Source organism: Microcaecilia unicolor, chromosome 7, assembly GCF_901765095.1.
Source record: "Microcaecilia unicolor chromosome 7, aMicUni1.1, whole genome shotgun sequence".
NCBI lineage: Eukaryota > Metazoa > Chordata > Amphibia > Gymnophiona > Siphonopidae > Microcaecilia > Microcaecilia unicolor.
This window is the reverse complement of record NC_044037.1, coordinates 308,920,309-308,946,461: the sequence shown is the minus strand read 5'-3', so window position 1 is coordinate 308,946,461 and position 26,153 is coordinate 308,920,309. Positions and strand designations below refer to the sequence as shown.

Here is a 26,153-nt window from a genome sequence, read left to right as displayed (position 1 = left end):
TTACCCCTCAGTCATCTAGCGGTCCAATCGATTCTTTTGCTGGCTTCTTGCTTTTTATATACCTAAAAAAAAGTTTTACTGTGTGTTTTTTGTCTCCAACGCAATCTTTTTTTCAAACTCCCTCTTTGTCTTCCTTATCAGTGCTTTGCATTTGACTTGACATTCTTTATGCTGTTTGTTGTTATTTTCAGTTGGTACCTTCTTCCATTTTCTGAAGAATTTTCTTTTAGCTCTAATAGCTTCCTTCACCTCACTTTTTAACCATGTTGGCTGTCGTTTGGCCTTCCTCCGTCCTTTTTTAATACACGGAATATATTTGGCCTGGGCTTTCAGGATGGTATTTTTGAACATCATCCACGCCTGATGTAAATTTTTGACCCTCGCAGCCGCTCCTCTAAGTTTTTTTTTTCACTGTTCTTCTCATTTTATCATAGTCTCCATTTTGAAAGTTAAACACTAACGTATTGGATTTCCTGTTTATACTTACTCCAAAGCTAATGCTAAAGGTACATATCACACTCTTAAGTAACATCTATCTTTATTAACACACATCCACTTATGCTGTCCTGATTTGATCACCAGGACTGTATTATCTGTTCCAGCTGCAAATATTTTACCTGGTTTTGAATTTTGTTTATCCGGATCTGTGATCCAAATCTTTGCTCCATCAGTCATGCCAGTTGAATCCAATCCACAGTCACCTCGATCTGCGATAAACTGTGACGCTGTAATTTCTTCTATCTGGGAGTGTCATGATATTTTGGAACTCTATCCCCTTTTCCTATATCCTCATGTGTTTTCCCCAAGAATAATTTTAATTTCTGTTTGATAATCTGCAGAAAGAGAAGTGGGTACTTCTTGAACCTATTTTATTCTTACAGCTCTGCCCAATCCCATTTGTTTGTACATATTCCAGAGTTGTCCCATATATTCGCCATCTATTTCTTCCTTCCTTATCGCACCATTTTCTGCCCATGTTATAGCTAATTCTCTGAATAATTTTACATTCCACCATGGAATAAATTTTTTTACTTCCACCCTCTCAGGAGGCATTTCACTGGTTTGTGGTTTTCACCTCCTAAACATCGTATCCTGTGCGTAATGCCAGATGTTTTGACTTGGAACAATGCCCAGAAGGGAAAGGAGAGCGCACAAACTTTTCTAAAGATAAATGCAGTTTATTTACAACTAACACCAAGCTTTTAAAAGCAAATGCAACAGATTTATAGCTGATATTAATTATGCATAACTGCAAGAAATAACATCCTGGCCCAGTCACTTGGGGAAGTCCCTCCGACCAGCGGGTAAAATCAGGAGTGATGTCAGGGAGGTCTCCAATGACTAATCAGCCCTAGAGATTGAGTTTAATTTTTGGAACTTTGCAGCATAGTGTCGGCTGGTCCCTCTTCCACCGACCAGCCAAGGCTGACACAACTTAGCTTCTCCAGATTCACTGTTGGCTAGGAGGCTACAACCATGGTACTGTCCTTACTTTGCACCCTCCGGTTCCGACACTCCTCTCAAATGGCTGCTACCCCAGTTATCTTTACGATAGTGTTCACCAAAAATGCGCAGCAACTCCAATACTTTTTATAAGTTTGGTGTTTTATTTGCATAATCTTTAGTCACACAGTTCACAACTTTTACTTCACACATTGATTCCACTTTCCCCAACACAGTTCGAGCTCTCTTCCTCAGGAAGATTTAATTGTTGTCCAGCTTCTTCTGACACGGCTTTATACTTTCCAGCAGTTTGTCAGTTTCTTTAGCTTTTCACCATCATTTCATTTCAACAACCCAGTCTCAGGTCATTCATCAACACAGTTTCATTTCATTTCTTCCTCATAACTCATCCCTTCATAGCACTCCCTTCTGCCCCCTTGGGTAATTTACCAGGCTAGCCTCCTCCACAGGTTCCTTCCCAACTGCACCAGCCTTTTTTCCCCAATCTTAAACAGTTCAGGTATTGTAGCAGCCAGAAAACCTTTTACTTTACCCCCTTGGGTCCGCGCTAATGCTGAAATCTCCACACGCTCCTCCCCCAGCACCAACTGCCTCCATTTTATCATATTCTATAGCCTCCTCCCCACAGGGTTCCCCCAGCTGCTTCTCATCACCCTGATCAGAGACCATTTCCCAATCATCTCCCCCGCCCTCCAGTTCCTGAGAGTCTTGCATAGGAAGTGATGGATTCTGGAGATGGTAGTTCCTACCCCTAGTCAGTATTCTGACTGGCCTCTTGGCCACTAGGGGGCGAATCTCATGTCTACTAGGAACCTGTGAGGTGAAACTTTTTCTTCCTTAAGAACACCTGTTCCTTGAGCCCCTGCCTCAGCCCTCTTTTAGTCAGGCTTTTTTCCAACCCCTTACAATAGTTAAATAACAGTGTTTCTTTCTGATTCATATGTTGCCTGTCTGGGTCAGCCGGAAAAGACCCAGATAGGCATGTTTTGCTTAATTCCTTTTATGGGATTTCCCCTCAGTGAGCATATAGTGATCACATATATACTGCATGATCGGAAGAAAGCAACTTAAATAACATAAAACTAACAGTGCATGTGCAAGATATCGAGGTCCATTAAAGGACAGCAGATGTTCTTAGGGTTAGCTGATCTGTTTACATCGTACAATAGTCTAGTCTATTACCACTATACCCTACTATAAAACTGCCCTTCATTTGGGCACCCTGTTATAAACTATTCCTTGCTTCTTTTTATTAATGGTCACCTGTTTCATGCTTATAAATAAAGTCAAATCCAAATCCTATGTAGCGGAGGCCACAATAATCCACAGACAACAGCCCAGTGCTAACAATTATATACTTTGAACATGATGCTCTATCAAACCACGTGAGCCTCAGTGGCGACTCGTTTCACACGAGCAACTGTCCGTGGCTCACCTTAATCTTTATAGGCTCTAATAAATTGTGGGATGATCAGCTTTAATATTCTTATCAAATACAAAATTCAAACTTAGTCTTCTTAAAATTTTATCACAAATTTGGACTTATCTGACCATTGACATGTCTCTGTGTTTGAAGTAATTAGATAATACCCTTTTTTCCCCCTTTGTCCCCTTGAGAAAGTTATCGGGAGAAAGGTGAACCTGGCTGCACGTTTGATGATGTATTACCCTGGGATTGTGTCGTGTGATGAAGAAACTTACCGGGATAGTAAGCTGCCACCCTATTTCTTCAATGAGCTGCCTGAAAAGGTCATGAAAGGAGTGGCTAATCCTGGCACGATTTACCAATATTTGGGCAACAAAGAGAAAACGTGAGTGCATTTTGAGCTTTCTGGTCTCTCCTTGGTGGTAATATTTTGGAATTTGCTGTGAGTCTGGGAATTGGAAGTTCCTTTCTCCTCCCTCCCTGATTCTTTACTTCCAGTTCCCAGTTTGATTCCTGGTCCCCACTGCTTCTCTCCACACATTCAAATCATGGGGGGAATGTAACACTGCCTTCTCAGTTCTTTATTCATTGCCTGCTTGAATTTTAGTCTGTCTACCACCCATAAGGGGCCTTCTATCCTGAACAGTTATGGCCCTGGGATTTGGGGTGTGGGCTTAACTGATGGCAATAAATTGAAGTGGCTACAAATATTTGCATCAGTTATGTTAGCAAGGCAGTGAAAATAGATAGAGCACAAGCAGAATAGCTACAAACCAGAAAATACAGAGACAAAATAAGAAAAAGTGAAACTAGGAAGGGCAACAAGGGGATACGGAGGGGCATTTGGACAGGCAAAGTCTCAAATTAAGCAGCAGATTATGTTGCTTGTTTTTAGTCGGGTTATGGTGCTCAAAGCGGATGGACATCTCAAAATGTCTAAAAAAAGGTCCATCTGCTAAAAATGGCCAAATCCTGATTTTGGAAAGTCAGAATTTTGGTGTTTTCACATTGCAGTTTGTTTAAATAGCAACGGGCATTTTGTGGGCTTGTTTTGGGCGGGACTAGGGAAGTCGCAAAAGTAGGACATCCGACAGCAATTTTTGAAGAGGTAAGAAACGTCCATTTCTAAAAAAGAAGGACATTTTTATCAAGACTTGTTGCAGTTACAAAAAGATGCTCTGATTTGAGCAGCTGACCTCTAAAATGACACCTCCTTAATCCTCCAGTGGATGCTGGCCCTCTCTCTCTCTTCCCTGAAAGTAAAACCAGGAATTATGGCCATTCCAAACAAAATAGCAAGCAGGTCAGAGGAGTAGCCTAGCGGTTAGTGCAGTAGACTGTAAACCAAGGGACACGGGTTCATATTCCACTATAACCGTTAATTGATTTTCCAGGGGCTCCCTCCTGGAACAGAAAAATACTTATTGTACCTGAATATATAAGCCACCTGCAAACCTGGAGGCTATTGAAATACTGTACATTTAGGTACAGGAGGCATGTTCCTGTTCCTGGAGGGATCACTGGAATTTGAGCCTATGCCCCTTGGGTTAGAGTCTGCACTCCTCTATTTCTCAAGAATGCCTGTGCGGCTGCCATACAGACGTCCTTGTACCTTGTTGTCTCCTATTTATAATTTAAATGTTTCAGGGACCCTTTTACAAAGACGCTAGCGCTTTTAGCACGCATTAAAAATGAGCATGCGCTAAACGTTAGAAACGCCCATATATTCCTAGCATGCCTTTGTAAAAGACCCCCTTAGTTGTAAAATGATTGTTCAGGATGGATGTTTCCAGCGTAAGGACATCCTTCTGTGTCAGTGGCGTAGCCAAGGGTGGGCCCAGGTAGGCCCAGGCCCATTCACTTTGGCTCAGGCCCACCTAGTAGCAACACTCCTATGATGTGGCTGGCAGGGATTCCCGATCCCCACCAGCTGAAAACTCTCAACAACTGTCCCTCTTGCATACCTTGTAAATAGCAGATCTTTGCCTGCTAATGTTGGGCCCACAGCCTTCCCACTGATGCAACTTCCTGTTTCTGCATAGGCAGGAATATGTTAGAGGGAAGGCTGTGGGGCCAGTGCAAGCAGTTTGTATCAGTTGCTGCTCGATGCAGGTGAAAATCTGCCATTTAAAAGATATGCGGGAGATGGGGGATGTTTCAGAGACCATATGGCCTGCAGGCGAGAGAAGGAGAGACCAAATCACCTGTGGGACGGGGCGGGATTCTGCCCACTCATCTTGGGTATAGGCCCACCCAAAAATGGGTGTTTGGCTACGCCCCTGTGTATTTTAGAACGGGAAATCTGGACATCTTTCCTGTTCAAAAATTGTTGTGAGATCAGTGGCATAGCGAGGGGGGCTGCCACCCGGGGCGGTTTCGCCGTTGCACCCCCCCCCCCTGGGTGCAGCACGATGACATACCCCCCCTCGGCGCATCGACACCCCTCCTGACCCAGTGCCCACCCTCTTCCGACCAACCAGCTCCCTATCTTTAAAAAAATATCGGAATCCTCGCGCCTGCACGTAAAAGAAATGTGCACCGTCTCATCGGGCCTTCCCTCGCTCTGTCTGTCCCGCCCTCCGCTGACGCAACTTCCTATTTCCGCAAGGGCAAGACAGAAAGAGCAAGAGAAGGCCCAATGAGACACTGCACATTTCTTTTACGTGCAGGCGCGAGGTGCTGCGCCTCGCTTCGGATTCCAATATTTTTTTAAAGGTAGGGGGAGCTGGTTGGACGGAGGAGGGTGGGCACTGGGGGGGGTGTCGATGCGCCGAGGGGGGGGAGCTGGCAGGGAGCACCCCCCCCCCGAGCTGACACCCGGGGCGGACCGCCCCTCCCGCCCCCCCCCCCTTGCTACGCCACTGTGTGAGATGGACTTTTTTTGTGGACGTTATGAGCAGGACGTCCCAGTTCTGTCTTGGACATTCTATTGAAAATGCCTCTCCACATGTGTAAGTTGTAAGCAGCACTGAACTTTGGATGCAAAGGGATTTGTTTTATAAATAAATTAAATATACAAATGAACATTGCCTGATTAATAAAGACAGGGGAGACAGCTTTTTTACACATATGTAAAAGAAAGAAAATCGTGTTCCCCAAGGTCGCACAGCCAGAGTCTACTCGAAATTCCATCATTCAAACAAGCGAGACTAGACAAATATAGAGACGTTATTTATGGCGACAAGTTCTTTAGGAAACAAAAGCCTTTTTCTTTAACAGCTCAAGTTTAAGCTTGCTGTATGACTGATTGGAGTTTTTTTGGCGAAATGATGGTTTGCCTTATAGACAGAGAAATTCTGGATGGCTGGGTGGTGTTACTGAAGCCTTTTTTCTCCACTTTAACTATTCCCAGTTTTAGGGATCTCTCTATGGAACTCACTTCCCATTGCTGTTAGAACTGATTGCAACTACCTCAGCTTTAGGAAGAAACTAAAGTCGTTTTTATTCCCTAAATCCACCACACAATTAACTGCCATAGTACGAGTCGCAAGATGGCTGACTTTCTCTCCCCTCACTCTGACTGTTCATAGCTTCACTCTCTCTTGCATTGTGCTAATATAGGCAAGGCAATTGATGCTCTAAGTCATGTAAACTATCGTTGTAAACCGCACTGAACCCTGGAAAGGGGATTTTAGTGGTATATAAGACCTAATTTAATACACTGCCTAGTGTAGTTTCACTTTAAGAGTGCGAGGCAGCGCTTCCACTGTGAATGCATGGGTGCCTTCCCGCTCGAGTTTCGACAGTCTTTCTTCATCTGCAATGAAGAAAGGTCACATTTGCCTGAGGTTCTCTTCAGCGCATTGTTTTTTTTTTCTGATCTGGTGCCTTCCCTCACAGGAATTTTTGGCTTTGTTTCTCATAATCTTCTTTTTGTAGCAAGTCTACCTTTCTTATACACGTCTTAGAATTTTTTCCCCATTAAAACATTTTCTTTCTTTTTCGGCTCTGAAGGCCTACTTAGGCCTGAGCATAGGGATCAGAACGGGGGGAGCCATAGGTGCCGTGACACCCCCAAAAATCTGGAGGGAGCAGGAGGCGCACCAGTCTCTCCCCATTCTCACCCAACACCCCGCTGCTGCTGCTGTTTCAGCAGCGGCGGCAAGAAATGAAAGAAAAAATCATGGGGCCGCTGCACTGTTCCTGCTCGCAGCTGCCGGTCCCTACAACTACTAATCATTTTTATAGTGCTACTAGACGTATGCAGCGCTGTACACTGAACATGTAAGAGACAGTCCTCAACAGAGTTTACAATCTAATTAGGACAGAAATGGGACAAATAAAGAATATGGGAATTAGGTAAGGTGGGAATGATAAAACCGACATGGGTTCTGAACAAGTGAATAGGGGTTAGGAGTTAAAAGCAGCATCAAAAAGGTAAACTTTTAGCTTAGATTTGAAGACGGCCAGAGATGGAGCTTGACGTACTGGCTCAGGAAGTCTATTCCAGGCATATGGTGCAGCAAGATAAAAGGAACGGAGTCTGGAGTTAGCAGTGGAAGAGAAGAGAGATTTACCGGGTGAATGGAGTTCCCAGGGGGGGGAGGGGGGAATGTAGGGAGAGATGAGAATGGAGAGGTACTGAGGAGCTGCAGAGTGAGTGCACTTATAGGTCAATAAGAGGAGTTTGAACTGCATGTGGAAACAGGGAGCCAATGAAGTGACTTGAGGAGAGGGCTAATATGAGCATAACGACACTGGCGGAATATAAGTCGTGCAGCAGAATTTTGAACAGATTGAAGAGGAGAGAGATGGCTTAATGGGAGACCTGTGAGAAGCAACTTGCAGTAGTCTAAGGGAGAGATAAGAATGTGTATAAGGGTCCCACATTCCTCTGACATTATTTCCTGTTCCAAGGCAGAGCTTGCAGCTGCGAGTGGGAACAGTGCAGCCCCACGATCTTTTCCTTTGTTTTTGCCACCACTGCTGAAACAGCAGCAGCAGTGGTAGTTGTGGCAGTGGCATGTTGGGTGGGAGTGGGGAGAGCCTGGTATGCCTGTGGTGGTGGGGGTGTCCAGTAGGAGGGGAAGAGAGGGGGTAGCTGCTGCATGTTGGGGGGTGGGGTGGAAAAAGAGGGTATACGCTGGATATAGGGGGATGGGGACAGACAATGAATGTAGGAGGAGGAGGGGGACAGATGCTGGATGGAAGGGAGGAGAAAGGTGGGAGACACTGGATGTAGGTAGAAAAGGAGGGACAGATGCTGGATGAGGGAGACAGAGGGGACAGATGCTGGATGGAAGGACTCAAGTACAAAACCTATTATGGATCCAACTTCTCCTTCTTAGGCAGCCGACTCTGGAATGCCCTCCCCAGACCAATCCGATCACTCAGTGACCATCTGCCCTTTCGGAAATCACTAAAAACCCATCTATTCATGCAAGCCTACCCAAACGATCCAGATTAATTCCCACAAACCCATCTATTCATCACATATCCAGGAGACAATTACAATGACCTAGACTACATCTCCTGCCTCATTTTCCCCTGCTTATCCCCTGTTCTATCCCCTTTCGCCTCATCGACCCCTCCCCCAATGCTCACCTACCCTTACTCACACCTCTCCTACTCCCTTCACTCTTGCCCATTCCCCTCTGCCTCATCTACCCCTCCCCCAATGCTCACCTACCCTTACTCACACCTCTCCTACTCCCTTCACTCTTGCCCATCCCCCTCCGCCTCATCTACCCCTCCCCAATGCTCACCTACCCTTACTCACACCTCTCCTACTCCCTTCACTCTTGCCCATTCCCCTCCGCCTCATCTACCCCTCCCCCAATGCTCACCTACCCTTACTCACACCTCTCCTACTCCCTTCACTCTTGCCCATTCCCCTCCGCCTCATCTACCTTCCAATTGCTCACTTACCCTCGCTCATACTTCTCCTACTCCCTTCACTCTTGCCCATTCCCCTCCGCCTCATCTACCCCTCCCCCAATGCTCACCTACCCTTACTCACACCTCTCCTACTCCCTTCCTTCTTGCCCATCCCCCTCCGCCTCATCTACCCCTCCCCCAATGCTCACCTACCCTTACTCACACCTCTCCTACTCCCTTCACTCTTGCCCATCCCCCTCCGCCTCATCTACCCCTCCCCCAATGCTCACCTACCCTTACTCACACCTCTCCTACTCCCTTCACTCTTGCCCATCCCCCTCCGCCTCATCTACCCTCCAATTGCTCACTTACCCTTGCTCATACTTCTCCTACTCCCCTCATCCCTGCATTCCTACATTCCTATTTCTTTTATTACTCCGATAATACTCAACTTATTTCTCTCCACCAATACTTTGTAATCCCAATTACTATGTAAGCCGCATTGAACCTGCTTTGAGTGGGAAAGCGCGGGGTACAAATATAATAAATAAATAAATAAATAAATAAATAAGGGGGGAGAGGTGGCAGATCCTGGATGTAGGAGGGAGAGGAGGGACAGACGCTGGGTGAGGGGGAGAGAGGGAACAGATGCTGGGTGAGGAGGAGAGAGGGCACCTGCTGGATGGAAGGGGGAGAGAGGTGGCAAATGCTAGATGTAGGGGGTAGAGGCGGGACAGATGCTGGATGAGGGGGAGAGCGAGGACATGTCGGATGGAAGGGCGGAGAGAGATGGCAGATGCTGGATGTAGGGGGAAGGGGAGAGACACATGCTGGATGAGGGGAATAGAGGTACAGATGCCAGATGGAAGGGGGGAGAGAAGGGGCAGATGCTGGATGTAGGGGGAAGAGAGGTGGCAGATGCTGGATGTAGGGGGAAGGGGAGAGACACATGCTGGATGAGGGGAATAGAGGTACAGATGCCAGATGGAAGGGGGGAGAGAAGGGGCAGATGCTGGATGTAGGGGGAAGAGAGGTGGCAGATGCTGGATGTAGGGGGAAGGGGAGAGACACATGCTGGATGAGGGGAATAGAGGTACAGATGCCAGATGGAAGGGGGGAGAGAAGGGGCAGATGCTGGATGTACGGGGAAGAGGGAGCAGATGCTGGATGACGTGGGAGGGAGAGAGAAGGCAGATGCTGGATGGAAGAGAGGAGAGAGAGGGGCCAGATGCTGGCTGGAAGGGGGAGATAAGGAGGGGCAGACACTGGATGGAAAGGGAGACATAGAGATGGGGCAGATGCTGGATGAAAAGGGGGAAAGAGAGAAGTGGCAGACACTAGATGGAAAGAGGAAGAGAAGGGGCAGACACTAGATGGAAAGAGGGAGAGAGAGGGCAGACAGTGTATGGAAAGGGGGAGAGAGAGAAGGGGCAGACGCTGGATGGAAAAAGAGAGAGAGGAGGGAAATATACTGGATGGAAGAGAGGGGGCACATTCTGGATGGAAGGGGGCGAGAGAGGGGGCAGACACTGGATGGAGAGGGAGAGGGGCAGACACTGGATGAAAAGGGGAGAGCGTGAGGGGGCAAACACTGGAGAGAAAAGGGAGAAAGAGAGGGGGCAAACACTGGATGGAAATGGGGAGAGAGATGCAGACACTGGAGAGAAAAGGGAGAGAGAGAGGGGGCAGACACTGGAGAGAAAAGGGAGAGAGAGGAGGGGGGGGCAAACACTGGATGGAAATGGGGAGAGAGAGGGGCAGACGCTGGATGGAAAGGGAAAGAGATAGGGAGCAGATCCTGGATGGAAAGGGGGAGAGACAGAGGGGCAGATGCTGAATGAAAGGGGGCAGATGCTGGATGGAAAGGGGGAGAGACAGAGGGGGCAGATGCTGGATGAAAGGGGAACAGAGAAAAAGGGCAGGTGCTGGATAGAAGTAGGGAGAGAGAGGGGGCAGATGCTGAATGGAAAGGGGAGCAGATGTTGGACAGAAGAGGGGAGAGAGGGTAGATGCTATATGGGGGAGAATAAAAGGCACATGCTGAATGGAAAGGGAGATAGAAAGAGGGCACACATTAGAGAGAAGGGGGAGAGAAAGAGGGTATACACTGGAAGAAAGTGGGGAGAGAAAGAGGGTACATGTATGGAAATGGGAGAGAGAGGGGCAAATGCTGGATAGGGGAGGAAGAAAGACAATAGAGTTAGTGAAATAGGAGACCCAGAATGAGGGAAAGAAAATGCAAGCTGTAGACAGGCACAGTAAAACTAACAAACAAAAACAAAAGGGAAATTGAAGACTGTATATTAGCAAAGAATTAAATCTGGACAGAGAAAAATAAATTAAAGAAAGCTGAAAGGAAAAGGAGTAGAAAGGAAAGAAAAATGACAAATGGATAGGAAATCTTGGCAAGAGAGGAAGACAGTGAGAAAACCAGATACAAGAGACTGGAACCAACACAATTAGAAAAATTAAATGGGCCGACATCAAAGACAGAAAAAAAATAATTTTATTTTTAGTTTAGGATAAAATAGTGTAGCTGTGTTAATAAATATAGAGAATGGAAATAAGGTGATATTTATTGGACTAAACATTTTTGACTGGAGACCCAACCCTCCTTTCTCATATCAGAACAGAATACCTTAACAGCAGTATACTGTCCTGACCTGAGGAAAGAGGTTTTGGCTTCTGAAAGCTAATTGAAAAATGTATTTAGTCCAATAAAATGGTATCACCGTGTTTTTCATTTTTTGTCTTATTTGCAATGGCGTACAAAGGGGGGGGGGGCGGTGGGGGCGGTCCGCCCCGGGTGCACGCCGCTGGGGGGTGGCGCGGCGCGCACCTGCTTCGAGTTCGCTAAACTTCGTCACTCGTTCGCTGCAGCTCCCTCTGCCCCGGAACAGGTTACTTCCTGTTCCGGGGCAGAGGGAGCTGCAGCGAAGTGAAGTTTAGCGAACTCGGAGCAGGCGCTCACCGCGGCACCCCCCCCCAGCGGCGTGCACTCGGGGGGGGGTGTCATTTTTCCGGAGGGGGTGGGGTGTAATTTAGGGGGGAGGGGCGCGCATCGGCGCTCCGCCCCGGGTGCCATCCAGGCCAGGAACAGCACTGCTTATTTGTTAACTTATAGTGTAGTGATTGGAATATGTCTGCTTTTTGAAATGTTCATCTGCCATCTTTATTTTTACAGGGGGACATGCATCACTTTTTCTCTGATTTCTGTTCGTGGGGGTTCAGTTTAATATTTGTCTACATATTTTTATTTTTAATTTGCAGTTAACTACTTTGTACTGCTTGAGGGTTTGTCTGTGTTCTGTATATACGAAAGAGACATGGTTCTGTGTTCGCATTAACTGTGCAGGATGGATCTGTAGTAATCTGGCTTCTCACAGGACAAAGCCTTTCTCTCAGTTCCCTTCTCCACCACTGCCAACTCCAGGCTCCGCTCATTCTGCCTTGCCTCACCCTATGCCTGGAACAATCTTCCTTTACCCATACGCCATGCCCCCTCCCTACCCATCTTCAAATCTCTGCTTAAAACTCACCTCTTCAATGCTGCCTTCGGCGCCTAACCGCTCGAGAAATATAAAATGCCCCAATCTATCCACCCTATCAGATTAACTGTTCACTCGTCCTCTAGATTGTTCACTTGTCTTTTAGATTGTAAGCTCTTTGAGCAGGGACTGTCCTTCTATGTTTAAATTGTACAGCGCTGCGTAACCCTAGTAGCGCTTTAGAAATGTTAGTTAGTAGTAGTAGTAGTAGTAGTAGTACTTTAGTTTTCCAATAGGGTTTAATGATGTTCTAGTACCTATTGCAGTGTTGTGGTGCTGTGTTTTCCTAAGTAGGTGCTTGTTGTGCGACTCGTGGAATGGCAGACTTGCTCTTTAGGTCCCGAGTGACAGTTGTAGTGTTTTGTATTACTTCACAGTATGCCTGGTACTGGATTTTGGATTTGAATTTTGTTCGCAGCTTTCTTAGTAATAGCTCAAGGCAAGTTTCAATCAGGTTCAGAAGATATTTTCCTGTCCCTGAAGGGCTTACAATTTATGTTTTGTACCTGATTCAATGGAGGGATAAATGACTTGTCCAAGATTTGAAGGAGCAGCATTGGCCCTCCTCATTTCTCAGCCTGCATCTGTAAAGTTCCCATTGCAATGACCCATCTCTGGGGCTGACACCCATTCATGGTGTATCCAGTGTTTGGGGCAAGAGCACAATCTAGGCATTTAAGTTAGATCGGTAGGGTTATTAGTAATATGTATGTGTTTATTTTTGGTTGTAGCCCCGATACAGACCATGTGTGGTCAAAACATGGCCCGTGTTGGGGATTGTCAGTTTGTTAACCAATATTAAACTTATTTGGACTGTTTTCGTCTGTTCTGCTCCACTTTTGTTGACATTTTGGAGTTTGCAGACAGACTGCCCTGTTGTTTCCTTGGTCCTGCCCCTCCCCTATGAAAGCCCCCCTTGTAATGGCATGTTAGTACATAATTACAGATTAGGACGGTGGTGTATACAGGGCTCTGACTATATGGAAAACATCACAGTGGCTTTTTCTGCTGAATATCAGGCAAGTATTTTATATGTAGCTTTTTTTCTGTCTAATTTTGGCATTTACTGGTTTTATCTTATGACAACTTTTTTTCCCATGAGCACAGAATGTGGAAAATTATTGTTGTTGTTTTTTTTTTTTCAATAAGCGTGACTGAGAATGGACTGAGTTGAATTAACTTCTGACTTCCCATCGTTCTCTTCCAAATACAGAACAATTGGTAAATCCTATCTGAGCACAGAGAGAAACCCGAATTACCCTCTGCTAGGTAAGTGGTGACTGGATTTCTCTGGATTATCATAGCTAAGAGTCAGTAGATGTCTTCAGTTTTCTTTCTTCACTAAGTTTAGTCTTAGACTGAACACTGCTGGCTTGTCTCCTTAGTGACTGTGGGGAAAAGGGTGTGGAAACTAGTTAATAAAGTTGGCTTCTTTTCTTTTTTTTTTTAAATTCTAACTGTATTTATCAATTTCATACAATTCCTCTTCTAAACCCAACCTTTAAGTTACCAAGCACAGAGCAAAATAATATCACTTACCCAGAGAAATGTCCTCTTCGCTCAGAACTTCTCAGTAAGTAGCCAGCTGCTATAACATGCAATGCAGTCCATGTACTGATCAGACACTGTTCCATCATTTTCTCACAGGTCGCGAGAAGGAGATAGAGGTGTTCAACATAGCTCTGAAACGTTTTATAAACTGTAAGAGCAGCATTCAGCTGAATTGCCACCGAGCCATCATATATGAAGGGCCCAGTGGATATGGGAAGAGCTTACTATTGGCAGAGATAAATTTCCTAACAGTGAGACAAGGCCACAGGTGAGAAATGTTATGCAAAAAAAATAAAATAATGATGACTCACAAACCAACAAAGAGCTAGTTTTTATTTACTAAAATCATAGGGATTGTATGTAAGTTTACCCCACTGTATAATCCTCTAACCTAGTTTTTAAAAGTGTAAATGAACATCAGAACTTAAGAGTAGCCATACTGGGTCCATCTAGCCCAGTATCCTGTTTTTCAAACAGTAGCCAAGCCAGGTCACAAGTACCTGGCAGAAACCCAAATCGTGGCAACACTCCATATTACCAATCCCAGGGCAAGCATGTTTGCCTCAACAGCAGACTATGGACTTTCCTCCAGGAATTCGTCCAAACCTTTTTTAAACCCAGATACGCTAACCCAGTGGTTCCCAAACCTGGTCCTGGAGGCACTCCAGCCAGGTTTTCTGGATACCCATAGTGAATATTCATGAGAGAGATTTGCATGCACTGCCTCCACTACATGCAAATCTCTCTCATGAATATTCATTTTGTGTATCCTGAAAACCTGACTGGCTGGGGTGTGTCCATGACCAGGTTTGGGAAGCACTGCGCTAACTGCTGTTAACCACGTTCTCCGGCAAACAGGATGTGATAACAGCGGTTAGCGTATCTGGGTATGAACCATGAGAAGGTGTGTCAGTTCCCAAAACATTTTACCTATCTCAGATCACCGACACAACAGCTGCTGCAGTGTAAGCTCCATTTCTTTCTTCAAAAATCCAGCAGAACAAAGCTCACATTCTTTCTGTAAATAAAGCAGAGACTCATAGGTTCTGTAGGAAGCCAACCTCATAATGGGAGTTTTCAGAGAGTCCACACAGCTGCGAAATCCACACTTACCTCCATGTTAATTTTCAAAGGCAAACTATGCTTAGAGGTACAAAGCTTCTGTAGACGGTTCACTAGATATTTCTGTATGTAAACATTTACTGGAAAATGGACATAGATTTTTAATTCAAATCTACCCATCTTCTTTCTTTTTCCTCTCACCTCCCCATAAAATGCTTCCTCCCCATCAATCCCACTAAAAGTATGGAAACCTACACATATTTTTAACAAGCAGAGGAAAGGGGAAATGTGACTTGATATACCGCCTTTCTGAGGATTTTGCAACTACATTCAAAGCAGTTTACATATATTCAGGTACTTATTTTGTACCAGGGGCAATGGAGGGTTAAGTGACTTGCCCAGAGTCACAAGGAGCTACAGTGGGAATCAAACTCAGTTCCCCAGGATCAAAGTCCACTGCACTAACCACTAGGCTACCTCAGTAAATGGCTTTTAAAATGGCCTCTTTCCCCATGTATCCAGCTAAACGTTTTAACACACACTTCCAAATTCTTCCATATCCTTAACTTCAAGGAGGATTGTCTAACACTTGATTAAATCTATTTTCATTTACATGGCAAAGATAAGCATCCAACTTAATGTAGGCATGCAGATCATCCAATGGGTGGGTGGTACATTTCTCCAAGCAGTCCTGGGAGTAGTCTAGCAACGGTAATACTCAGCCTGAATCCATGTGCGCTAGAACCACGCAACAAGGTAATATAACATTTAGCACCTAAACAAGAAGCTTTTGAGGTGTGTTGTCTGCAGATCAACCTTGTTGGGAACATTTTAAAGACGTAGAGGAGAAAGGGTTGGAGTTAGTCTAGTTCTAGACTATCTGTTGAAGTTTCATGTAGTTTGGGTGAGAGAATTGTCCCTTTTCTCACTGTGTTAATCAACAAGTCATTGAGTGAAGGCAGACGTACTGATCAGTTGAAGGTTACAACTCTTAAACCTAAAACTTAAACCTTAAACCTAAAACTTAAAAAAAATCCTTAGATCCTTTGATTATATCAGTCTATGATTGAGAAGCTGGTGTTAAATCAGTTAGTGTCATTCGTTTAATTGTTAAATGCCCATAAATTTGGTTTTAGGAAGGGACATAAACACCGACAACTTTTAATGTTGACTGTTGATGTGCTTAAGACAGGAATGGACAGTATTACCACATTTTATTTGGTCAATCTTGATGTTTCATCAGCCTTTGATACAGTGAATTATACCGCACTTTTAAACCAGCTTTGGTGTTTTGGGATAAAGGGAAAAGTGTTGGCTTGATTTGTTTCATATCTGCAGAATCGAAAAATGATGATGAGATTGTCTCAGCGGTTTATCCATTAGACTTGAGGGCTCCCCAGAGACTGGCATCAATCTTATCGTTTAATCTGTATATGAAGTACTCAGAAAATTAAAGACTCTGTTTACTAAGGTGCACTCGCCCCTAGTGTGGCTTAGTAAACAGGGCCTTAATTCTCCGAACTGGTTGCTGAAGTGGTGTTATTGTCTGTTTTTGTTCTATGTAAAATGCTTTGTCATTCATTACAAGAAAGGTGGTAGATCAAATGAAGACAATCGTAACCATAACCATAGCCTTAGGGGATCTTAATTTAGAACAAGGAATGCATAAGATATTTTATGAGTTTGTGCAGAGGATGGGTGATTTTGGATTTAAGCAATTTGGGGAGAGTGTGTCCCATAATGTTAAGAACATAAGAATACTGTAGCCATACTGGGTCAGAGCGATATGGTCCATTTAGCCCAGTCGCTTCCAACAGTTGCCAATCCAGGCCAGAAGTACCTGGCAGAAACCCAAAGAGTAGCAACACTCCATGCTACCAATCCCAGAGCAAACAGTGGTTTCCCCCATGTCATGCTGGGGTTTATTAGACTCTTGATATTTTGTAATGTGATGGAAAAGTGATTGGGTAATATGAGTAATTTGGAGATTCACCTGGTTTCTTGTTCTGATCACTTTTTGCTCTTGTTTGAGAGGAATCAGGTTAGACCTGTGAAAACAAATAGCACCTGATCATCTTTTGAAACCTCTTGGACCCTGGCTAGATGAGAAATAGGGTTCTTCTGTGAGGAGATTGGCCACCACTGGAATTTGAATTTAAAAGTAGGAATTGAGCAAATAGGTCTGATGAACTTGCTGGTAGTAGCTCTTAACACCACCCATTGATCTAGTGGTAAAGGCTCACATGCTACACACGCGGTGACTGGTCACTGCGCACCAAGTGCCGATTACCACTGGAACTTGCGTGCCTAGGAGGAAATAAATAAATAATTCATCCATGTCTTATGGGTGCACGCCAAATCTGAAATTACCGCAAGGAGGGCACACTGGCCTGGCGCTAGTCTCATTTGGGCACGCGCTACACACGAGTAGAACCTACTGCAGCTTAGTAAAAGTGCCCCATTAGTGTGCGCTCAGTGGGAAACTAGCATGGGATGCCTCAGCACGTTGCGCGACAGTGTGATATGCCCGCATTAGGCCAACCGTGCCTTAGAAAAAGGACCCCCAAGAGCTTAACGTCCTTTAGTAAAAAGGTCCCTATATCTAACATTAATTCAAACTACAAACTTCTTGCAATAGATTATATCAGCCTACAAATGTCTTCAATCTTTTCAAACATCAACGTAAAAGCTTTTTAAGAAATAGTGCCTGTTTAACACAATATCATTATTCAGGGCTTCTTTTACAAAGCCGCGCTAGCGACTCCCATGCAGCAAATGAGAGGTCACTTCACTGGCTTCCGATCAGATACCGCATAGAGTTCAAGCTTCTCCTTCTTACCTACAAATGCACTCAGTCTGCAGCCCCTCATTACCTCTCAACCCTCATTTTCCCTTACGTCCCCTCCCGTAACCTCCGCTCACAGGACAAATCCCTCCTCTCTGTACCCTTCTCCACCTCCGCCAACTCCAGGCTCCGCTCATTCTGCCTCGCCTCACCCTATGCTTGGAATCAACTTCCTGAGCCCTTACGCCAAGCCCCCTCCCTACCCATCTTCAAATCCTTGCTCAAAGCCCACCTCTTCAATGTTGCCTTCGGCACCTAACCTTAGACTGCTCCAATTTGACTGCCACTACTTGATGTCTGTACATTTGTCCATTAGATTGTAAGCTCTTCGAGCAGGGACTGTCCTTCTATGTTAAATTGTACAGCGCTGCGTAACCCTAGTAGCGCTTTAGAAATGTCAAGTAGTAGTAGGAAGCCCAAAGGAATTGAACGCACTGAGAATCGGTAGCGTGGCTTTGTAAACGAGGCCCTCAGTGCATAAAAAATAAAAAAATATAAGAAAAAAAGAATGTTGTGCATTTCAATCATTAACCTATATGAAATGCCAAAAGATCATCCCGAACTCTCCTCAATCTCCACTTCCCTAACTGCAAAGGCATAAAATACAAAGTACTGCATGCATCAACCTTCTCTTATATGAGCACGCAATTCTGGAATACACTACCACGCAACCTGAAAACGATCTACGAACTTACCGACTTCCGCAAACTATTGAAGACTCATCTCTTTGAGAAAATATACTGCAAGGACCAAAACACATGAAGCCCACACACACTAATAGAAATGCATCAGTACACTCTCTTCTGAGTTCTCTTCCCCCGCATTTTCATCACACTTAATACTCTACCCTCTTGCTATTGTTTTATCGCCCTATCAATTCCCCATTGTTATATTCCACTGTTCCATTCCCAAATGATATTTTGACTTTGACTTTGTCTTCCCATTACTCTTCACTATGTAACCCATAATCGTAATGCAACAAATTGTATTTCCATCATTCACAATATATTGTAAGCCACATTGAGCCCGCAAATGCAATAAATAAATAAATAAATAAATAAATAAACCTGTCAAAAATAAAACCATTGCACCAATACACACTTAGAGGGGCATTTTTGATATGATGTCTACATCCAATTTTGGACTTTGGACACTTTGCAAAAAGGACTACATGCTCTACATATTCAGTGCTGAAATGAAATTCACCTAAGCACATTCTATACAATGTGCCTTAATTTAGGCGCATTTTATAGAATAAGACTAAATTTCCACGCAGTTTATAGGATGTGGTGAGCAGCCATGATAGCATCTAAGTCTAAGTGTGGCTATTTACGCCAAGTAAAACTTGGTGCATTCTACAACCCTACGTGTACTTTTTTGGTATTCCATGCCCATAGCCACACCCCATTTTCAGCAGCGCGCATTAGAATTTACGCTTAAAGGGTAGAGCACTTAAATTCTAATTAATGACAATTAGTGCTGATTGCTTAACATTCAATTATCAGTGCTAATTAGCTTGTTAACTAATTAAGTTATGTGCATTGTTGTGGAATACAGTTCAATTTCTGCACGGAAATCTCGGTGCAATATATAGAATCTGAGGGAAAACTTCCAAAAACCCAGTGCCAACCATGGCCATTTTCAAACCAGAAAAACATCTCTCTTTTTGGTTCGACAATCACCCTATATTAGACATTTTTGTGCTCAGTGCGTCTTTCCTTAAGGGCCATTTTCAAACAAAAAATATCCAAGGTCCCAAGTACACATCTCATCATATCCCCCCTATATTTTATAGTCAGCCCTTCAGAAATAGCTAAGAATGTACTGTACCCAATTGTACACCCCTACAGTAGCCCTTAAGCCTGTAGATGTCACCTGTATGTAGGTACAGTAGGTATTTGGTGGGTTTTGGAGGGCTCACACATTCCACCACAAGTGTACCAATTAGGGAGGGGCATGAATCTGGGTCCCCTTCTCTAGGTTACTCCAGGGACCTCCTTGAAGCCCATTATGACAGCTGCAGATATAGAGTCTGGGATGTACTGTCACTTTCACCTCTTAGGGGGGATGGGAGGAGGTCAGTGACCACTGGGGGATTAAGGGGGGGGGTCCCTACAGTGGTCACCTTTGTCAGTTTGGGCACCTCTTTGGCACTTAGTCATTATTGAAACAGGTCCAGCCTAATACATATTTCTTTGCCCTGTACACTTGTAAAATGTTCCATTAGCCTGCCCAAAAGAAACCTCTAACACGACCCCTTGAGATTTAGATGAACTGCATAGAAAATCATCTTAGAATGGGTTTTGAAAATAAGGATTCAAAACGTTTTTGCAAGTCATTCTGCTGCTTTGTGACTTTTTTTGGACGTTTTTCTGTTTCAAAAATGAGCCCCTTAGCTATATATTTGTAAAATGTTAATAAATTATAATGGGATATCTGTAGTAATTTGTTTGAGGTTAAAGATGAATGTACATTTTAGTAACTTTCTACTAAAAGGTTCCTTTTTTCCTCCTTTGGCAGGAGGAGTGGCCTAGTGGTTAGGGTGGTGGACTTTGGTCCTGGGGAACTGAGTTTGATTCCCACTTCAGGCACAGGCAGCTCCTTGTGGTGAAAAGTGTCAGCCCTCAAAAACCCACCAAAAACCTACTGTACCTACATATAGATGACACAAGGGCTATTGTAGTGGTGTACAGTTGGGTACAGTAGGCTTTTGGTGGGGTTTGGAGGGCTCCTCATACAATATAAGTGGATAACAGTGTGATGTGTACCTGGGACCTTTTATGTGAAGTCAACTGCAGTACCCCCTAGGGTGCCCACTGCTCTGCTAGGATGTCACTGTGGTCTCAATAGCTTGTTTTGGGGCCTTTTTGCCTTGGATTTTTTTTTTTCAAAAATGGTCACAAAAGAAAAATTCACTGAGCACAAAACATCTAGAAAATGGGCATTTTCAAAACAAAAAGATAGATGTTTTTCTGGTTCAAAAATCGCTATGTTCCCAACTTGATTTTTGGACCTTTTCAGCAAAATGTCCAAAATTGGTTTTAGATGTCAAATCGAAAATGCCCCTCTAAATCTTATCACTTTTTAGGAAATATTTGAAAGCGTACTTGTTTTGTGTACATTTATTAATGGATAAGAAATTTAATAGATTTTTCTTATTTGATACATAATTCCCAGTGTTTGATTAGTTACATTATTTTGTGATGTGCTTAGAACTGAGGTGGTAGTAGTGGGTTATAAGCTTATTTTGTAATGTAATATAATATGAAGTTTGGTCACATTTTCGGTGGGTAATAATGAATGTCGATTAATACAATTTCTGAGTGGAATGAATTCCTCTATCTTCGTGCTAGACCCATGTTCATCAGGGTTGGTGAACGCAGCAGAAATGGGCTTAGGGAAGAAATTGTTGGTGATTGTAAATGTGTCTTTGGAAAAGGATATGTGTACTGAAGGGCTAAAGTGTCGGAAGCTACTGTCTCTTTTGCCCCTAATAGGACCACTGTGAACACAAGCCAATTGCAGCAGGATATTATTCCCAGTTTATGCCCTGCTCGCCTTAACTGAAACCTGGCTCACCCCCGACGACTCTGCCTCAATCGCGGCCCTATGCCATGGAGGTTATCTTTTCTCCCACACTCCCTGCCCAGTTGGCCGCGGAGGAGGCATCGGGTTACTACTCTCTCCCTCTTGTAGTTTTCAACCCCTCCTCCTACCGCAATCTCACTGCTTCTCATCCTTTGAAGTTCACTCCATCCGTCTATTCTATCCGCTGCCACTCAGAGTTGCAGTCATTTACCACCTCCCTGTTAAGTCCCTCTCTTCCTTCCTTACCGACTTCGACGCCCTTATATTTCTTTGGGTGTCTCTAGCATTTAGTGTGCTCTAAAAACGCTAGTGCGCCTTTGTAAAAGGACCCTTCAGTTCTTTATGCTGAATAAGTTGAACTAGCCTATAATTACCCCTTTTTTTTGGAGATTGTGTGGCCATCTTTGTATGTCTGCGTGCCTTGTATGTTTTAGTTTACTTTGCATTTAATTGTTTATGATGTTTTCTTTGTAATCCACTTATATTCCACTCATCTCGAATTCTAAGAGTTTGTAGAAATACAAATATTAACATTTTCCTTCTGTTTCATCTGTTTTGGTTCACAGGGTAGTGGCAATGGAACTAGCAAAGATGAACAAGACTCAACCACTTTATACCATGCAGACCCTGATGGCCATGTTCCTGCGTATCGATGTATGCAAAGGATATGCTGAGCGGGAAAAAGTGCTGCAAAACAAAATTCCAGGCGCAGATAATGAAAAACTTCTTTGTCTTCTCAATAGTCTCTTCCTGGTCAAGGTAAAGCTGACTATAGGACTGCATCTGTACGCTGTGCTGGGTTAGACGATGCTCTATCTCCCATGGTTTACTGGCTTTGTAAAATTAATGCATTGCAATGCACTGTTAATATGGCTTCCAAAAAACCATAAGATCAATTACTCAAAACTTCCACAAACTGAAAATGCACTCGATATGAATATTGTTATAAAAGGAAAAATGGCCTCACACAGAGCTCCTAGATCAGCATGATCTAATAGAGCGAAAACGGACTTCAATTTAGTCCTCTGTTCATCATCGGCCACAAAAACCTTTGATCTAAAGACGGGTAGCTGAGTCAGCAAGAGCTTGTTTCATAAATAACCCCGCCAGTTAGACCCTGAAGCAATGGCACGAAACACTGGCCATCGTCGGCTAGTGGTGAGGGGGAGAAGAAACCTGCTCCAGTACTAGAGATCACAACGTGCCGGTAGCGTCCCACGATTGAAAGATACGTTTTCTTTCAGTTAATATTAATAGTATTGAGTGTAGCCTGTGTCGTTTAAAATCTAGATGGATGCAATGAGAATGTTAACGCCATTGCAATAAGAGCGATTTCGACAATTAGCTACTCGTCTTTAGATCAAAGGTTTTTGTGGCCAATGATGAACAGGGGACTAAATTGAAGTCCGTTTTAGCTCTATTAGATCATTCTGATCTAGGAGCTCTGAGAGGCCATTTTTCCTTTTATAACAATATTCATATCGAGTGCATTTTCAGTTTGTGGAAGTTTTGAGTAATTGATCTTGTGATTGAGCACTTCTACACCCTATATTTTGTACATATATTTAGTTGATACTACTTCCAAAAAACCATATACATAGCTTGCAAATTCCTCAAATAGTGCAGTGAGGATAGTTATAGGTTATAATAGAAGAGAGAAGATGTAGATAGATATAGACAGTTTAAATTACACGGTAACATAGTGGATGACAGCAGATAAAGACCTGTGTGGTCCACCCAGTCTGCCCAACAAGATAAATTCATAGCATAAGGTATGAAGAGATGCTACATATACATACTTGATCTTGATTTGACTTTGCCATTTTCAGGGCACAGACCACAGAAGTCTGCCCATAATGGCTTTGCTTCCCAATTACTGGAGTTGCCATTCTTTTTCCATACAGAATTCCTTTATATTTATCCCAGGGCATTCCAGTACTACTACTACTACTACTTAACATTTCTAGAGCGCTACTGGGGTTATGCAGCGCTGTACAGTTTAACAACAAAGGACAGTCCCTGCTCAAAAGAGCTTACAATCTAATGGGTGAAATGTCAAGTGTCAAGTGGGGCAGTCTAGGTTTCCTGAATAGAGGTATGGTGGTTAGGTGCCGAAGGCGACATTGAAGAGGTGGGCTCCATGAAAAAGTACTTCCTGACATTATTCCTGAGTCGGCCCCCCTTGTAACCTCAAGTCATGTCCTCTAGTTCTACTGCCTTCCCAACTCTGGAAAAGGTTTGTTTGTAGATTAATACCTGTCAAATATTAGAATGTCGGTATCATTTCACTCCTATTTGTCCTTTCCTCCAGGGTATACATGTTTAGGTCCTCAAGTCTTTCCTCATACATCTTGTGGCACAGACCATCACTTTTCTCTGAACCGCTTCAAGTTTTTTTTACATCCTTAATCAGGTACAGCCTCCAAAACTGAACACAGTACTCCAAATGGGGCCTCACCAATGACTTGTACAGGGGCATCAACATCTTCTTTCTTCTATGTAGCCTAGCATCCTTCTGGCTGTGGCTGCCACCTTGTGACATTGTTTCACTACCTTGAGATCCCCAGACACCATCACACCAAGGTCCCTCTCCTGAGCTGTGCTCATCAGTCTCTTTCCTCCTACCTTGTACATCTCCTTTGGATTTCTTCACCTCAAGTGCATCACTCTGTACTTTATTACATTAAATTTTAACTTCCAGACCTTTGACCATTTTTCTAATTTTTGTAGATCTCTTCTTATGGTTTCTACACCCTCTAGGGAATCCACTCTGTTGGCAATCTTCATATCATCCACAAAAAGCCAAACTTTTCCTTCTAATCCTTCAGCAATTTTTCTCACAAATATATTAAACAGAATCGGCCCTAACACCAACCCCTGAAGCACTGCACTACTCACCTTCATTTCATTCACCTTTTCTTTTCCATCATCCTCTGTCGATTGTCGGTCAACTGGGTTCCAAACCAGTTCAACACTTTGGGTCCTAAATTCAGCCCTCTCAGCTTATTTGTGAATCTTCTGTGAGGAACCGTATCAAAGGCTTTGCTGAAATCCAAGTAGATTATATCTAGCATATGTCCTTTATTCAGTTCTTTGGTTACCCAATCAAAGAAATCTATCAGATACATTTGGCAGGATTTTCCTTTGATAAAGCCATGCTGCCTCGGATCCTGCAACCCATTGGATTCTAGAAAGTTAACTATCTTTTCCTTCAGCAGCGACTCCATTATTTTTCCTACCACTGACTTAAGACTTACCAGTCTGTAGTTTCCCACTTCTTCTCTGTCTCAGTTTTTGTGAAAAGGGACCACATCTACTCATCTCCAATCCCATGGAACCTCTCCCTTCTCTAAAGATTTTATTTATTTATTTATTTATTTTATTTATTTATTTATTTATTTATTTATTTATTGCATTTGTATCCCACATTTTCCCACCTTTTTGCGGGCTCAGTGTGGCTTACAATAAGATATGAATAATAGAAATACATTTGTTACAACTTGGTTATGGAATACATTGTGCAGAGTTGTGCGAGACATTCGAATATCATTAGGAATATAACAATGGGACATCAACATAGAAACATTGGAAGGAGACAATGGGACTATGGATTACGGGATGAGGGATCAGAAGTGGATGTATGTTGCATTGATGAACAGTGAGTATGGACTCTATGTGTTTTGGTTCTTTCCGTAAGTTTGTTCAAACAGGTGAGTCTTCAGTAGTTTACGGAAGGATGCTTGTTCGTTAATCACTCTTAGGTTGCGCGGTAGTGTATTCCAAGCCTGCGTGCTCATGTGGGAAAAGGTTGACGCGTGTAGCGTCTTGTATTTCAGGCCCTTGCAAGTGGGGAAGTGGAGGTTGAGGTGTGTTTGGGATGATCTTTTAGCGTTTCTGGGTGGTAGGTCTATTAAATCAGACATGTACGCTGGGGCTTCGCCGTAAATGATCTTATGGACTAGTGTACAAACTTTAAAAGTAACGCGTTCCTTAAGTGGAAGCCAGTGTAATTTCTCTCGTAGTGGTTTTGCCCTTTCATATCTTGGTTTTCCGAAGATGAGCCTGGCTGCTGTGTTCTGGGCTGTTTGGAGTTTCCTCAGTATTTGCTCTTTGCAGCCCGCGTATAGTGAGTTGCAGTAATCCAGGTGGCTGAGGACGAGGGATTGCACTAGGCTGCGGAAGACGACTCTTGGGAAGAATGGTCTTATCCTTTTCAATTTCCACATGCAGTAGAACATCTTCTTGGTTGTGTTGTTTGCGTGGGTTTCGAGTGTTAGGTGGCGGTCGATAGTGACTCCAAGGATTTTTAGCGTTTCTGAGACTGGGAGGTTTAGGGTTGGTGTGTTTATCGCGTTGAATTCATTTGTGTTGTATTGGGAGGTGAGTATCAGGCATTGGGTTTTTTCTGCGTTTAATTTCAGGCGGAATGCATCTGCCCATGTGTTCATGATGTGTAGATTTTGATTGATTTCGTTGGAGATTTCTTTGGTGTCTTGTTTGAATGGGATGTATATTGTTACATCATCGGCGTATATATATGGGTTGAGGTTATGGTTTGATAGGAGTTTTGCTAAAGGGATCATCATTAGGTTGAATATAGTTGGTGAAAGAGGTGATCCTTGTGGGACTCCACATTCAGGTGTCCATGCCTTGGACGTGGTTGAATTTGATGTGACTTGATACGAACGCAGGGTTAGGAACCCCTTGAACCAGTTCAGGACATTTCCTCCTATGCCAAAGTATTCAAGTATGTGTAGTAGGATTCCATGGTCAACCATGTCGAAGGCGCTTGACATGTCAAATTGTAGGAGGAGTATATTGTTGCCAGTTGCAATTATTTGTTTGAATTTGG

At 43.7% G+C, this 26,153-nt stretch overlaps 1 protein-coding gene across 1 annotated transcript in view; it reads left to right on the top strand.

The window, feature by feature from the left end:
• LOC115475152 (adenylate cyclase type 10-like) overlaps positions 1-26,153 on the top strand; it is a 155,007-nt gene that overhangs the window by 79,816 nt on the left and 49,038 nt on the right. The window contains exons 12-15 of the mRNA XM_030210893.1: positions 3,086-3,275; positions 13,469-13,524; positions 13,903-14,074; positions 21,868-22,060. Of these exons, the coding sequence (XP_030066753.1) occupies positions 3,086-3,275; positions 13,469-13,524; positions 13,903-14,074; positions 21,868-22,060 (611 nt within the window). The remainder of the gene's footprint in view (positions 1-3,085; positions 3,276-13,468; positions 13,525-13,902; positions 14,075-21,867; positions 22,061-26,153) is intronic.